At 34.0% G+C, this 16,650-nt stretch overlaps 2 protein-coding genes across 2 annotated transcripts; both read right to left on the bottom strand.

The window, feature by feature from the left end:
• Window positions 1–494: 494 nt before the first annotated feature.
• On the bottom strand, window positions 495–5,094 carry LOC116007457 (vacuolar protein sorting-associated protein 32 homolog 2-like). Its single transcript, XM_031248131.1, has 8 exons — window positions 4,936–5,094; window positions 4,728–4,846; window positions 3,471–3,570; window positions 2,915–3,000; window positions 2,730–2,821; window positions 2,128–2,242; window positions 1,860–2,055; window positions 495–797 (listed from the first exon to the last, which is right to left on the bottom strand). The coding sequence occupies exons 2-7, from the start codon at window positions 4,797–4,799 to the stop codon at window positions 1,864–1,866; spliced, it is 657 nt and encodes a 218-aa protein (XP_031103991.1). The 5' UTR covers window positions 4,800–4,846; window positions 4,936–5,094; the 3' UTR covers window positions 495–797; window positions 1,860–1,863.
• An 8,971-nt stretch (window positions 5,095–14,065) lies between these two features.
• LOC116006422 (putative uncharacterized protein DDB_G0277255) lies at window positions 14,066–16,540 on the bottom strand. Its single transcript, XM_031246784.1, has 2 exons — window positions 16,423–16,540; window positions 14,066–15,767 (listed from the first exon to the last, which is right to left on the bottom strand). Exon 2 carries the CDS (start codon window positions 15,742–15,744, stop codon window positions 14,251–14,253), a length of 1,494 nt encoding a protein of 497 aa, XP_031102644.1. The 5' UTR covers window positions 15,745–15,767; window positions 16,423–16,540; the 3' UTR covers window positions 14,066–14,250.
• Window positions 16,541–16,650: the final 110 nt, after the last annotated feature.

The raw sequence follows: 16,650 nt of genomic DNA on the forward strand, positions 1-16,650 counted from the left end.
AAATGTCTAGCTTCTATGTTCAGTTGAGTTACAATGATTTACGTCCTCTCAGAAGCTTTGTCGGGCCGGGGCGTGGGACCTTTTGGGAGAAGAAGGATTGGGTGAATATCCTTCCCTTTCTTACTCCAAGCGTTTTTCTCTAGCTACCACCTTGTCACAACTCACAACTATAAAATCCTTAAATTCTCATGATTGCAATTTGCACAAGGAGCTCAACACCTAGCACTCATTAGTATCAATACCTTTGATACCTTTGTGTTATCCAACTGGTATTACGCTCTTTCAGTGGTACTATAAGCAAAGTCAATAAGGCTTTTCCAAACCTTTCTTATTCACCTATTCGATATCGTTTAGTCAATCATTTATCCTTTCACATTTTAGCTAAATTTGCCTCCTCCGCCTTTGCACACCGATCAACTTTGACCATCATTATGTCTTAACTTTATCATCAATGATATTGTAGTACGAAGCCAAAGGGGAAAAGCCATAATGGGTAGACAAAGGGATAAAAGAGGGCTGCATATGGGTATTTTTTTTTAAATAGTCAAATACAAATTCGTATAGAATTGTGCAAAGTTAATTCATCTCCAAAAATAATAGAGCAGCAATATTTTTTTTTAACTGCAACACAAGAAAATACAGATTGTTTGATGCCATCTATACAGTTAGAATACAGTTATTTTCCAAATGCACATCACGAAATCTTAAGGATCGAAGGGTAAAGATACAGCAAGCAGTGTTGTCCACCTTAGACTACCATCCGATCCGTCACACAATCTCTCCTTAGGAATCATACACTGCAGGAGGCATCAAAAGGAACAATGAATTGTGAATTTTATACACCAACATAGAAAATAAGGAAAAGGAAAATGCTAAATTCCCCAACATTTACCAATCACAACTCACAACAAAGTCACTCCATGATGTGGCAAGTTTGATTAGAATTGTTTTTCCCTTTTTTCTATTTCAAATGTCAACCTATTAGAATTTGTCACATAAAAGAGTGGGTATTTTGGGGGTGATAGATGTAGGATTGTCAATTTGTCATAAGATAAATTCACCACCATCTCCACCACTACCACCAAACCAAAGATGAGCTCTCAGGACTAAACTACATTACACGGATTTGGATGTCATTTGGTTAAAAGGTTATTGTATAGAAGCAATAGTTTGTTCGTCCAACTTACAACAATTCTTCTTCATGCCCCAATGTGGGCTATGCAATGGTTATGCCTAAACATTCTCATAGCTTCAAATCTAAAAAGTAAAAATGCTTTCACCCAAAATGCACTGTTGGAAAAAAAGAACATGGAAATTAGATCTGGTCCTAAGACAACAATTAATTCCAAATAGAATCTCTAAGAAGACATAAAAGCAAGAATGGTTCACATTTGAACACAGTTTTGTCTGTGTTATTGTGTGTGTATAAAGCACAACTAAGTGCATGAAGTTGATTGTTGCCGTTATTTGTAAACATGAACTGCACCCAACCTTTATAAGGAAATTCAAGCACCAATAAAGGAAGTTCGCAAGTTTAATTAGCTAACAGTAATTTTCTTTTCTTTTTTTTTTGTTAGACCACGAAGTGTCTTGAGTATGTCCTCTAACTGTAGGAGACACCTTTAAGCCCATACCATACTCAAACTAATCCCCGTCCACACCGGGCAGCCCAATTAAGGGGCATAGTGCTGACCAAATTGGTTTTTCCATAAAAGAGGGGGTTTGAACTCCTGACCTCTCTTAAGGCATGAGGGTGCACGGCCACTCACGCCAATCAAGTTGCTTAATTAGCTAGCAGTAATTAAATCTACTCTACAAATATAATGAGTATGACAATAGAAAAGGTAGTAGGAAATGACCTTTCTAAAGAGCCATTTCTGCCTGCAAAGCAGCAAGCTCATCTTCCTCAGCGGTATTCTTCCGAGGAGCATGACGTTCTGGTTGCCTACCCACTGGTACATGAATTGGTGCAGCAGGTGCTGTGGTGGCAGGTTGAAGAAGTTGTTCCTCCAATTCAGCTTCTTCTAGTTCCTCAAGTTCTGCCTCCAATTCGTCCTGATAAAAACATAACTTATTATTCTGTAATCAAACACACATATGCACAACCTAGAGGGCAAAAATGTGTACCTCATCAAAATCAGCTGCGGCTCCAATTGGTGTAGACAGTGCCTCCTGAATCTGTTTCATATTCTCCGTCTGCTCATTAATTTCATCCATCGTTTTGTCTACATCATCAATATTCCTGGAGCAGACAAGTAATTTGACAACAAAATGAGGGGAAAAAACATGCACTCAGACACAGATATTTGACAACAATGAAAATTACCAGAGATTGATAATAATGCATAATGAGTTTCTCCCTTACCCTTCAAACAACACCAAAGACACATTTGAAGGTAATACATAAATTACCATAGCATTTTTGACACTGAACCACAATTATGTATCTATTCTTCAAAATCAGTGCCAAGCCTCATGGCTAAATGTTGTGAACTTCTGAATCACCACCATTTGTAATTATAAAAATATTATGTAATAACTCAATCAAATCACAAGAAATTTGTCTTCTAAAGTTCCAAGATCTTTGGCTTAAGGTTGGTAAATGGATGATTCCCATGTTTCCATTTAATTAACTTCAGTTGGAGTGCAAGGTTTGTCAACAGTGTGATACAAAGCCAACAGAATAAAGGGGAAAAACCAAAATAGAATGTGCTACAAATATAACTTACGTTGCCTTTTGCATGGCTTTCATTGCAGCTGCTCCAGTTCTCAAAGCATCAACAGTCTCTGTTGTGGCTTTTGCACCTTCTAGCATTATCATCTGAAATTCAAAATTAGACAATTCTTACACTAACTCTTCATGAAATGTACAACACACAGAAAAGAATGCTGATCCGGAAAATATGAAGCACACCTGATCATGAATGCGTAATTGGAAGTTACCAAGCTGTTCAATTTGCTGTTCATAAAGCCTTTTCCTTTTAAGACATTGAATTGCAGCTGCAAAAAGAATTAAGATTGAAAATTCATCCTATATATCCAAAGACACTAGATAGATAAGGTAAGCAAGATTCGCATAAACCAACAATAGCATTCTATTAAACAATGAAAATTTTCAAGATATCCCTTACCAATGGGCTTGACAAAACAAAAAATTTACGTTCCCCACAGGGTTCACTTAAAAACGTTTACTGATAACATTATCATAACAAAGATAAATGAATGAATAATATGGTTGAAATAAGATATTGTTAACAGTTCCCGTAACAAACGCATGATCAAATATCAATCAATAAATTCCCAGAGTAAAGAGCATCTAACAAATCATACTATTGGCTTTCAAAAAAAAAAAAAAACAAATCATACTATTGATATCAAAATTTTTAATTAAAATAAAATGCAAAATCCATTAAGAAGAAGAAAAGTATTTCCAACAAGCTTTCCCAGAAGTAGTTACACAGAAATCATACCCCTTTTGTTTTTAGCTCTAGTAAACTCCTTTGCCCTTTCAACTTCAGCAGCAGCTTTCTTCTGTAAAACTTTCTCCTTTTTCTCTAACATCTCAAGGGTCTGCTCAGCACAACAAAGTAATGGTTAGTAATGAAGCAAAGGCTTTAAGAGATGAAATAATGACACCTAGAATGCAAATGATTTTCACAAGAATAAAATTTACTTGGTTGGAAAAGCACATCAAACTTGTCCAGCTGATAGAATGATAGAGAATATTAGAAAATGCCATAAGTATTATATGAAAGATTCAAGGGAACACAAAAAAAGTGTTTATGTTTAAGCCAGGGAATGAATGATAAATGAGTGTACGAGGAAAATACTCCGAAAATGAAACAAGATATTAATAACACTAATGATGATAGCAACGACAATATATTATATACTACGGAATAAAAATTTAATAAACTAGATAAGAATAATCCCCAATATGTCTTGAACCATCACTTAATTTCTATGTTACCACTAGGGAATGAACAGACAAGCAACTGATAGTCTGATATGCATTTTTTATGCATGAAATTGCAGTATGTGACACAGTAAGAAATGGAAAAGGTAGTAGAGCTAAAACACCAGCTAGTCTAAAACCACTGCAGCAATTCTTTCCATAGGATAGAACAATCGATTCTTTGAGGGAAGGTTTAAACAAATTAGGCTTCCATAAAATAATTCCCTAGCCTACACTGTGCTGAAACTGAAGTGAATTAGTTGACCAATTTGTTTAGACTTTAGACTCAAAAACAACAAGACACCGTAGTTTGGTTGAAATGATAATATCTTTCCTATTATCAGTCACCACCTTTACGGCATAGCAAACTACCTATTTATCCAAAAAGTACGTTGATAAGAAAACCAAAATGCACATTGCAACATATGTTTATTATGATCCTTCATCCTCTGGAATTACTTTATGCATTACAGCGATTCCATTAATTGATAACCATAGACTATACGGAACTCAATTCACTCAGACCTCGGGAAACAATTATATTCCACAATGCACTAATGTAAGTATTAAAAACCTTAATTATTATTTTCAATTCCAAAGTGCGGCAATATCAATCTCAACAAACAACTACTCCTTAACAAAGTTTTCCCTCAAAATCGACTATCTATCGGCAAACAAATGGAATTTTCAATAATAATAATAATAAATATTAGAGAATACAAACAAAAAGCAGCGTTTGGAAAAAAAAAACACTAGAATATTAAAATCATACCTCATTCAACTTGTCAAGTGTGGCTAGAGCATTTGTTTCCTGTTTAGGTTTCCCGAAGATTCGCGTAAACATGGTGAATTATAACGTTCCCTAGTAATTTGAATAAAAATTTCGATTTCCTGCAATAGAAATCAACAGATTCACTCCGATCAGCTCAATCAACGCGCCGATCTGAAAATACATGTAAAAAAGAAGCAAAAGTGCTTACCTGAGAACACTGGATATTGAATCGGATCAATTATTCAGATTCGACGTTTTCCGAATGATCCGATGACTGATAACTCAATCGTGCTTCTAAAAAAGGTTGAGCACCGGGAGAAGGACGACTCGTATCGAGATTGCTTATGTGAGGAGGAGGGATTAAGAGTCACGGGCGGTCATGTAGGATTCACTAAACGTCCAATCCAAATTTTTCTTTAAGAATACTTTTTTTTAGGGACCGGGTAGCTCCATTAATCCGCGACTTGTAACAATGTAGAGTTGTAAGAGCAAGTTAACCGTTTAATACTTTAATCAACTTAGTTGAGGTTGTTTCATAGTCTCACTCTCATACTATGGAGTAATATTATTCTCATTAAGAGAGTTAGGAGATTTATTCTTTTTTATTTATTTATTTAGATTTCTCATTTTTGCGATACTATAGGGGACATTTGAAAAATTATTTATAAGTCAAAGTCTAGCTTATTTGACAAATTTTAGTTGGGTACAAATTAGTGCTTTCATTATATTGTTTTTGGTGTTAAGTTACTTCGAAAACCATTTAATACCCTACCGCCTATGTTGAATGTAGATTCAGATTGATGCAAATTGAAATAGGTACATATAGAAATCCCTTACCATTGCAGCCAAAATTAAAAATCTTGGTTGATTAACCTTCCACCACTGAAGAATATTAAATGGTTCGTTATCTTCCACACCTTCTTTTAAATTAGTTAAATATTTGTCTAGTTCTGTCATTTTCATTAATGAACTAGACTGATTCTTGAATCTTTTCAATTTATTCGTTGTTCTATGTTTTTTTTGGATCGACAGCCTATGCCCTTGTTTCGCTCTGATCAAATCACCGTTTTTAGGCAAATTATTGTATGGAACATGGTCCACACAGTTGTGTGGACCATGATAAAATGTACACTTTTAATGTACTAAATGTACATTATTTTTGTACTGAATGTACATTATTTTTATAGTATAAAAATAATGTACATTCAGTACAAAAATAATGTACATCCCCTGAATATAATGTACATTATTTTTATACTGAATGTGCATTATTTGATAGTATGGTCCACACAGCTGTGTGAACCATAATGATTGCCATTTTTATCATTAATCTTTTCAAAATGAGCCCAAACATCTTTTCTTTCTTTCTTTCTTTCATTTTTTTTTGTTTTTTTTTTTTTTTTTTTATTTACTTTCTGTTGAGTTGTAGCATTTTCTTCTCTTCTTTTTTTTTGCAGAACTAGTTGAGATGCAATTGGTTCAATTAGTTGGGAATCTAAAAGTTTTTCACAACACCAATTGGTTGGTTAGATTCATGTTCAACCATCTACATACCATGTTATATTATAATTTATATATTTTAGTTTAACTTTAACATTTGTATATTAAGAATTTAGAATTAAAGTTAACATTAAGACTAATAACCATATATTAAGAGTACTGTTAGCATTAAGAATTTAGCAGTAGATTAAAATTTGTATATTAAGAACTTTAAACTTTGAATATTTAAAATTAGGGTAATACTTGTGTGAGACCGTTTCACGAGTCTTAATCCGTGAAACGGGTCGAATCTTTGGTTAATGAGTCAAATTTTGTATTAATGGGTCGGATCGTTGACCCTATTAATTAAAGATCCGACACGTCTCACAGATTGAGACCCGTGAGACAATCTTACGCAAGTTTTTGCCTAAAAATTAAGAATTAAGAATTTAAAATTTATATATTTAAGAATTAATTCAGAATTTAGAAGTAGATTCAATTCATAAATTCAAGAATTCAAGCATTAAGACAAACAATATATGCATAAATTATAAAATTCATAAAAGACATAAATTCAAGCATTAAACTAACAGTATATTCATAAATTCATAATAGTTCAAAAATTTAAGATTTTTTTTTTCAAAATTTATCTTTTAAAAGTATATTCACATACAATCACATTTTCACAATTTATAATAATTGATTATGGATGAGAATGCTTACCTTGTAACTCGAAAGTCTGGAACTAATTAACTATGTAAAACAAAAATGCTAAAACTTAAAAAAAAATGGAAAAACTATTTAGCACACATAACAAAAATGCTAAAACTAAAATTTGCTGGATAAAAATACAAAAAATATTAGGCAAATTAATATTAAAACGAAAAATTTTCAAAATTTGTTAAAACTTGTTGACTCAGGATACAAATAAAAGGAAAATTTTCCCAATAATATTAAAAATTAAATTTACTTAAAATAATAAAAAAAAATTCTTTTAAAGCTTTTAACTGCCAAGTCATACACCGATCTTGGGTTACTAACCAAGCACAAAGGGCAAGATTCGAAGCCCTGACCTCCAATATGAAACAACCCTGACCTTCAATATAAAACACTATATATAGACATGCATTTCTATCATTTCTCAATTGGAATCTTTTAAGATTAATTGCAAACTTTTTGTTTTTAAATTTTTTAACTAGCTAGGTAAAATTAAAATATTGAGCCCTCTAAAATTTGAGGCTCTGTGATGTACGTTGGGCAACTTGCACAGCTCAAAATTCGGCCCGGCTTATAGAACGTGTGAGGAGACCCATCATATTTTTATTTCATGCAGCCTGGCTTCATGAGTTTGTCACGCTAGCTGCTAGCTGAAATGCATCCTATATATCATGGGAAATGAACGCTTGAACAGCCTGGAATTGAATTTATTACAGCCATTTTGCATGGGATATGGTTGGCAAGGAATTGAACAAAGCTTAGCTTGCTTTGATAAAATAATGGTCCATCCACATTGCCTTACAATGTAGAGAATTGAAGCAAGTGCTTGCTAAGTTGAGTTATTTCACTCCATTCTGTTGGAAAATGTAAGTAACGTAACGTCAACGGAGGTCCGACAACTATTATGGAAAAGAGAACAAGTCTGTGTCATGTTATATAATACTGTCTTAAAAGTGTTATTTGTCCGGTAACGGTGCAGTCCAATTTTTTGGTAGGCTTTTGATTGACAGGCTATTATACACAAACTATCTACACTTAACTTACATCAACTATAACATAGATGAACCTGACTTTGCTCAAACAGATACAACAAAGGATTGTGATAACAAAGTGAAGATCTACTAACATATATAGCTTCTTATGTAAAGGCCACACAGCACGTCCAAGCAAGGATGAAATAATAAACCAGGCCACTTGCATGTCCCAGCATTAAGATTAAGTAATAAAATAAAAACTAACCTAAGAAATGACACTTTGCTATTATTAACCAAACGTGCTAAACTTTAATGTTGACAAAGCCATGTTTCATATATAGCCCATTAACACCTTACTTGCTTCCCTTGGATAGAATATGCTTAAACAATATAATGTAATTTAAATTCAAAAGCAACTGTCCAACTTAGCTAGAATTAACTCTATTATCCTTTTTATTTTAGAAAAAAAAAATTAACTCTATCCTAAATATTAAATGATAATATAAAGATAATATTGAAGCGTTTGAGTCCCAGTGAAAGTTCCTCATATTGACCACTATAAATAGATCGAGCATCTCATGAGTCCTTCAAAAATCATACCGAAATTTTGCAGAAATTCATATTGAAGCTCTGGTGCTAACCATTCGAAGTATTGTGTTACCTATTTCAAGATTTTGAATTTTATATTGATTGTAATCGATTTGAATTTTAAATACAAGTTCGATTTTTTAATTTAAATGACACCGTAGAATTTTATAAAATTTTAGATATAAAGATTTTTAAAGAAATAGTGATATTCTCCGCAATTGCTAATAAGGTTTTTAATGTAACTAGTATTTTCGCTTGTGCGTTGCACAGAATGGATTTGCTATAATATTTTAAGAATATTTGGATTGATATACAATTATATAAATTATAAAATCAAATATTATATAACGCAATTTAAAGTTTTCAAAAGGAAAGTGTAATTAACTTTTTAAAAAGTTTTTTAAAAATACTTTTCAGGCAATTAGTAATGTCATTTTCCTTTCCAATTTGCCTAATTTCCATTTCTTTTTTCGTTAGAATCTTTTTATATTTTCAATCAATTAGTAAAATCAGTTTTCTTTTCCATTTTATATTTACTATTGTTTGGGCGGAAATTTCACAAAGGATTATTTTATATTTATTAATAGTAGTATAGATAAGTATTTGAATTATTATTATTGGTGTAAATAATAATTAATAAATTATTTTTTCTTATAAAATTAGGTTGAATTTGTTTTCATTATTCTCACAATTATAATGGTTTAATTATTCTCATAATTTGGTAAATAAAATTTTGTTACCAATTAAACTTTATTAATTTTTTACCAATTAATTAATAATATTAGTTTGTGCAGTATAGAACACATCCAGAACAAAATTTTAAGAAAAATTTACCAATTAACTGATTGCTATCCACTCCTCCGGAGCCTTTAACGATCCAAAATCTTTGAATTCGAACATGTGTTTGTAAATGGATGCAAGTTCCCTAAGAAAGATCATAAAATTTAAAAAACCAAGCAAAAAGCTGAAAAAACTCAAAAAAAAAAAAAAGGGCAACATACTAACAACATAAAAGATGCATAACAATAAATACAAAATAAAGCAATATGACCAAACATGACCATGATTTTATTCCTATTAAATAAATTAATATACAATTGAGAAATATTAAATAAAACAATATCTTTACCGCAGCAACAGAATTTGCAGATTTGAAAGTGGTGAGGTTTGGAATAATTGCACTGCGTTATGCGTTTCTCTTTTAAAGTTCACAATATAGGATTAGGGATTTATATAAGGTTGTATCTTATTACGATAGAATTGTAGTATGATAGGAATTGTAATGTAAAAGAATTGTGATACAATAGGAAAGAATTGTGATACAATAGAAATTGTAGGAAATAATCGCATCCTAAATATTGTAGGACTGTTTTGGGAGGTAAGCTAGTGAGGATTTTGTTTTCATATATCGTACTCTTATAACGATAGAATTGTAATATGATAGGAATTATAATGTAGAATTGTGATACAATAGGACTAATAAGGTATCCCATTAAATTATTAAAAAAAAAAAAAAGTTTAAGCCATAAGTCTATGTCAAATGTGTTTTTAATGTAATTTTATGATGGAAAATCATTTTAGAAAGTTTTTTTAAAATAAAATATTCAAGTAGTATTCTTCAAATATTTTATATAAGTAAATCTTATAGCTAGCCCTCGCCCCCTCGCCCTCAGATCGCTTTGGAGGGAGGATAGTGGCCCTCTCGATGGTGTGAATGGTGGTGCACTTAGAAAGCAGAGTGGATAGACTATTAGACTCGACTCAAAATGTTTTGGTTCCTCCAATATCTCAAAGTTATGCATATTTTTTAGTTTGGTCCTATCTTTGCTTATTTTGAATAAAATGAAGGTTGAAAATTTATACTTCTTTTATAGAAGGTGTGAGGGGTATTTATACTAATTTCACCTCCGTAATGAAGGGTAAAGATCTACTTAATTTTAGAACTAGGATTTACTCTTTAGAATTCTCCCAAAATCGACATGCAAGTTTAGGGATTCTTTAAGATTCTAGAATGCTCTAAACATTTCTACAATCTCTACAAATTATGAGATGTTATGTACAAGTACTAGAAAGCTCTAAAGTGATGCAGCAAACCTCATAAATATATAGTAAATTTCCATGTCTTACAAAGTGCTTCCATTGCTAAGTTGACTTATTGTGTACTACCTATTAACATGCACGCATAAAGTTTAAAAAGAATAGGAAAACCCCTATAAATAACCTCGGTGAATATTGATATGGTGAGCTCCTCACACATGATCACCACTAAGGTGTGTTTGGTTCGCACATGGGAATCAGAATCGATATGGGTATCAAATACTGGGAGAAAGACAATAATGAAACAAAAAATAAAACAATTGACAAAAATATGATATTTTTAAAATTTTGACAAAAATGTGAAAAACTTAGTTCACACATGCGTTCATCGTCAGAAGCGGTCAAACACAAAATGCAAGTGGGAGTTGCGTTTTTTCGGAAAATGCAAGTCCCACTTGCGTTAAATTTTTTTAATTCTTTTTTTTTTTTGTCTCCGACAAAGGAGAAGCCGGAAAGCCAGCAACCATCGTCGGCTTCTCCTTCGTCGGAGACAAAAAAAAAATTAAAAATTAAAAATATTTAACGCAAGTCGGACTTGCGTTTTCCGAAAAACGCAACTCCCACTTGCATTTTGTGTTTGACCGCTTCTGACAAGGAACGCATGTGTGAACTGAGTTTTTCACATTTTTGTCAAAATTTTAAAAATATCATATTTTTGTCCATTGTTTTATTTTTTGTTTCATTATTGTCTTTCTCCCTCAAATACTTGGTAAGAGTAATGGATTTTGGTAAAAGTATTCCCAATATCAACGGGATTTCCTAAAACAATCTTAGCATATATTTTTCAAGATTTTAAGGATTCCCTAAGTATGTTATGATGGTTCATATCCTGAACTATTCCGGATAATTAGGGAAGATGAATTCAAAAAAAAAAAAAATCGGCACAAAACCGGTTCGAAGTAAACGTTTTATTTTATTCCAATAACATTCGATGCCATCACTTCTATTACACTTCAAACTACTAGCTCTTCAACTCCTACTCAAAAATCTAGGTCTTCGAGGACTTGGGATACTCCACTGCCAGAGGGAGCTCATCCTCAGGCACAAGGACGATGGCCATACTCTCTTCCACGGGAGCTTGTTTCGGCTGCTTCACGGCATCCTTCTCTTCTTTCCCATCTGACGGAAGGGTCAGTGGATCCTCAACGGTATCCCCGACTTCGTGCCCACCCTCCTTCCTCTACTTCAACTTCTCACGTCTGGCCAGCTCCATCAAGCGCAATGATCTGCGCCTCTTCGTCCCCGCACTTGTTTCAGCAGCACTTGCTCTCTTTGGACTCATGATAAACCCAGCTAAGCTAACGTGATGAGGAAGGATGGAAGACACAAATTCTGAGGGAGTCCTTATATACATAAGAAGCCGGCCCATACAAGGAAAGAAAATCGCAGGGAAATTAGGAAATATTCCACAAATCTGTGAAGTTTCCATCCGGTAAAATTTCCTTCTAGAATCTAACATACCAAATTTTCAGCACAAGTGCCAAGCTGTTACTCCCTAGTTACCTCAGCCATTCTCGCCAGCTAGGGAGTGGGGGCTGGTGACAGGGTAATTGGGTACCCGACCCGGAACCATTGGCATGACCTTGTCAAGACAGTTGCCGTTCAAACTACCCAAGACACCTCACTCCTCAGCATCAATGCGCAACGGTCCAACTCCTCAGCATTGATGACCAACGTTCAGCCCCTCAAGCATTGATGCCCAACGTTCAACTCCTCAAGCATTGATGCCCAACGTTCAACTCCTCAAGCATTGATGCCCAACGTTCAACTCCTCATTAATGCTCCGTTACTGAGCTGAAAGGAATAAAAAGACTCACAACCACGTAGTGAGACACGACACTTCTTACTAGACAAAACAACACTGAACTCATCTGTACACTGAGCACTACGCTCAATATTGTATTCAAATACTTGATAACACTCAATTACATTCAAATAATATACCGGTAACGCATTATTACCGTCATGTGGCTTATCAGTTTTCAAGAAATTGTATACCTTCTTCTCGAAATCTCACACACTTGTGGAGTCAAGTATATAAGGGACTCCATACATCTTCAAAACATATCCCTCCAAACATTCCTGGATAAAAACTCTCTGAACATGAGGAAGATTACATCTTCATTTACTATTGGGTCTAAGCATAAACATCATAAGCAAAACAAAGGTAATTCTCTATACTGAACTTTTAATAAAGTTAATTTTAATTCAGTATATATATGGTAGTTGTAAGAACATCTAAAAACATAATAAGTGTGAATGAAAGTTATACCCTTCATTTATGTCTGTTTTTTTCCTTTAAGTTTTGTTGTACATTATGCTATAAAAATTGTACTTTACAATATATAACAAACATATCCCTACCATTATAACTTCCGTTATCTTTTCCACTATTGTTATCATGCACATGCATCCACTATATATATTTTTTTTTTACTTTTTTCAATAATAATAATATATACACATTATATATTGGAGCTATGTGTTAGTTATTTTCTAAAATATAAATATAAAATTTATAAAAATATTTTACATTATTATTATTATTATTATTATTATTTACAATAATTTAAATATTAAAATCTAAATTTAAATTTTTAATATAAAATATTAATATTGGGCACCTATTTTTTGCGCATCGCGCATAAGAAAAACTAGTATGTTAATACTCAAAATCGTTCTCGACTATAGTGGTTTTTCTCAATTTGGTCCTAAACGAATTTGGTGACCTAATGTAGTCCTAAACTTTTGTGCTTTCTCCCAATAAAGTCCTCTATCTCTCTTTCTCTCTGCAAGTTTGTAGATCTCAGCGCTGCACTATGCTTATTTCCTAGGGGGTCACCCATCCCGTGACTGGTGACTATGCTTACTTCCCAGGGGGTCACCCATCCCGTGACTGGTGACCCATCCCGTGACTGGTGACTGCCGGAAGTCAAGCACGCTTAACCATAGAGTTCTTTGGCTATCTGGTTGCCATATCCTACTTAAAACCAATTGGTGATAGGTAGGTGGACATTAACCATTTAACCACATCCCTCCATGGTAAGCCACAGCGCCACGTCTCGAATCGAGCAGGGGTTGAACTCGGCCAACCTTACCGACGCCCAACAAAGTTTGTTTCTTTTTCTTCTCTGCACACTGCCACTTCTCTCTCTGCACAATGTTCGGCTCCTCATTTTAATGGCATGATCACCTTCTTCTCCATTCTCTACCGAATATCCATCTGCAACCACCCCTCCTTAAAATCCCCAAAATCCAAGATTCCACACAACAGTATGTCTTCCTAGAAACAGTGGAGACTTTTCTCTAAGTATGTCTTTTTTTCCATATATGAGTGCTGCAGATTCAAACAAACACAAAATACGCCTCTTATGACAATAATAATCTAACAAATTAAAGGGATTATGGGAATATATAGTTATAACTATTAAACACACTATGATGATATATTACAGAAACATGAAGATGGGCAACAGAAGAAAATTAAAGAAAACAATTGTGTGATCAAATCATCATTCTTTGATACTTCACCATAGCACACATATGCAGGCTTATATATAATCACCAAATTTAATTTATGTATGCATATACATATATATAATATATATAGAAATTGTTGGAGTGAATTGATCATATCCCAACAGAAGAAATCATCAGATCATATATGATCACTTGTCTTGCAAAGATATGACTGTTTCAAAAGCCCCAGCAAGTGCTTTCACCTTATTCTTCCTTTGTTCTCGAAGCTTGCTTGCAGTCTCCTCAATCACATCATTAGACACCACACTCTCGTTTCTCTTCAATGCCGGTTTATTGGTTTCTGGCTGCTGAACAACATTGTTGTTGTTGTTGTTGTTGTTATTGTTGCTGCTCTGATCATAAGTCATTTCCTTAACTTCTTCTTCAGCTACTTCCTGATGATGATATTGGTTGTCTGCTTTCTTGTCTTTCTCTTTCTTCCTTTCCTCTTCTTCCCCTTCTTCTTGGTTTTCTGCCTTGTTTTCGTTGCAGTTATTATCATGCATAGTCTCATCTCCCTTTTCTTCCACAGAAATTTCATCTGCAGGCTTTGGGTCTGCAAGAGTTGTTTCCTTTAGGTTGTTGGTGTTGTTGATTTCCCCGTCGACTTTATCTTCCACCTGTGGATCTTCAGGTGTTGTTGGTGGCATTGTGTCTGCACTTTGTGTTTGGCCGCTTTCTTGGAGGTTTTCGGGCACTACTGAGATCTCCTCTGCATCTCCTTCCTCTGTAATGGTGTCCACGGGATCTTCTAGGACTGATGATAACGAGGAACAATCTTCAATGGACTTGAGATCCTCAAATTCCTCATGATCTAATGAAACCACAACAATAATGTTTTCCTTTTCTTGTACTATTATTTTGCTGTTGTTGTTGGTTTCGGTTTGATTTGGATTGGGGGTAGCAGAAACCTCTGATTTATGATGATCTGCGGATTGTGGAATTGGAACAGATGGTTCTTGGTGATGATTTGTGATTAAGATGGTCTCTGTTGGCTTTTTATTGATTGGCTTTGAAGACAATGTGGTATTACCAGGTTGTTTTCTGGTACTGTTTTTCTGTGTCTTATTGGGAGTAGTCTTCAAATGATGATTATGGGCAATGGAAGAAGATTTGGAGACTGAAGAAATGGATCTTGTCATAATTTTGCCCCTCCTATCATTAGCTTCAGAAGTTCTTGACATTGCTGTGGATGATTTTGGCCTGTCCAAACTGGATTTTGTTCTGGAAAAAGTGGGCTTATATGGTTGAGAGGAGGTAGAAAAAGGAGAAGAAGAAGGGGAAGAAAGTGGGGAATGTAGTGATTGAATTGGTCTGTCAAAGGACTTTCTTCTGGCCGGCGATGGTTTATCTCCGGTGAGATTCCGGTGGGTGTCGAGATGGGATAGTGGCCTATCCAAGGACTTTCTTCTGGCCGGCGATGGCTTGTCTCCGGCCACCTGCACGGCCGAGGAGGCGGTGGTGGGCCGGAGATAGTTCGGGACAGAACTAGCAATTGAAGGAGAAGAAGACGACATTAATCTCGAGGTGGTGGTCGTGGCGGTGGTTGTGGTTCTTTTGTGTTGTTGTGGCATGGTGTTATCAGCTTGACTTCCTTTCTTCTCCTTTCCCCTCAATCCACTCTCCCTCACCCTTGTTACCATCTTATATCTATACACTTTCAAACCTAAAAAAAAAAAAAAAAAANAAAAAAAAAAAAAAAAAAAAAAAAAAAAAAAAAAAAAAAAAAAGAGAAAAATATTATCTCAATATCAAAGCTTCTCTATCTTCAAAACATAATCTCATCAATACAATGTAGTAGACTTGTGTTACTTTGCTGGTACGGACCATTCAATTAGTTTCTGGATGGTTGGATCTGTAGATTGTGGGCAAGAATTGTATTGTTTTCTACCAAAATGTAAACATATATATATACAAAAGAATTCTACGGTGTCTGCATGCACGTGCTGTATTTATTGTGTTTTAACAAAATTAGAGATCCAAAACTTAGAATTTTATTCAAGGAAAACCAAACTCTTTGTATTTGAATCACAAATTGCTAATATACACGATGCATTGTATACAAGAATGGCTACATACTTTGTTTGGATAGAATAACATCATCAATGTATTAAAATGTCATTACTTTTCTACCAAAACTAAAACATACACGAAAATTCTCAGGGTATATGTTTGGACGACAAATTGATGGTATACATAGCACATTATGTTTTAATATATATATATATATACACATATATACATTTAAAGATAATGGTACTTACATGCACATTAATAAACATATTGAATTGGGATGAAGAGAGAAGTGATTGTGGAGGTACCTTAGATGAAAGAAGACAATGCCAATTGTTTGAGGGGATGAGGAGAATGCAAACTTGGGAAAGGAAGAAACAAAGGATTTCAAAGATCAGTGTATGTATATATTATGTTAAGATACAAACACTGATGATAAGAGAGGGTATTATTTTATTTTTGATTTGTAGAATGAAGAGATGATGGGCAGCATTGAATTGTGCGACAATAGCGCATGACCTGATACTCACCAATGG

This window comes from Ipomoea triloba, chromosome 15, assembly GCF_003576645.1.
Source record: "Ipomoea triloba cultivar NCNSP0323 chromosome 15, ASM357664v1".
NCBI lineage: Eukaryota > Viridiplantae > Streptophyta > Magnoliopsida > Solanales > Convolvulaceae > Ipomoea > Ipomoea triloba.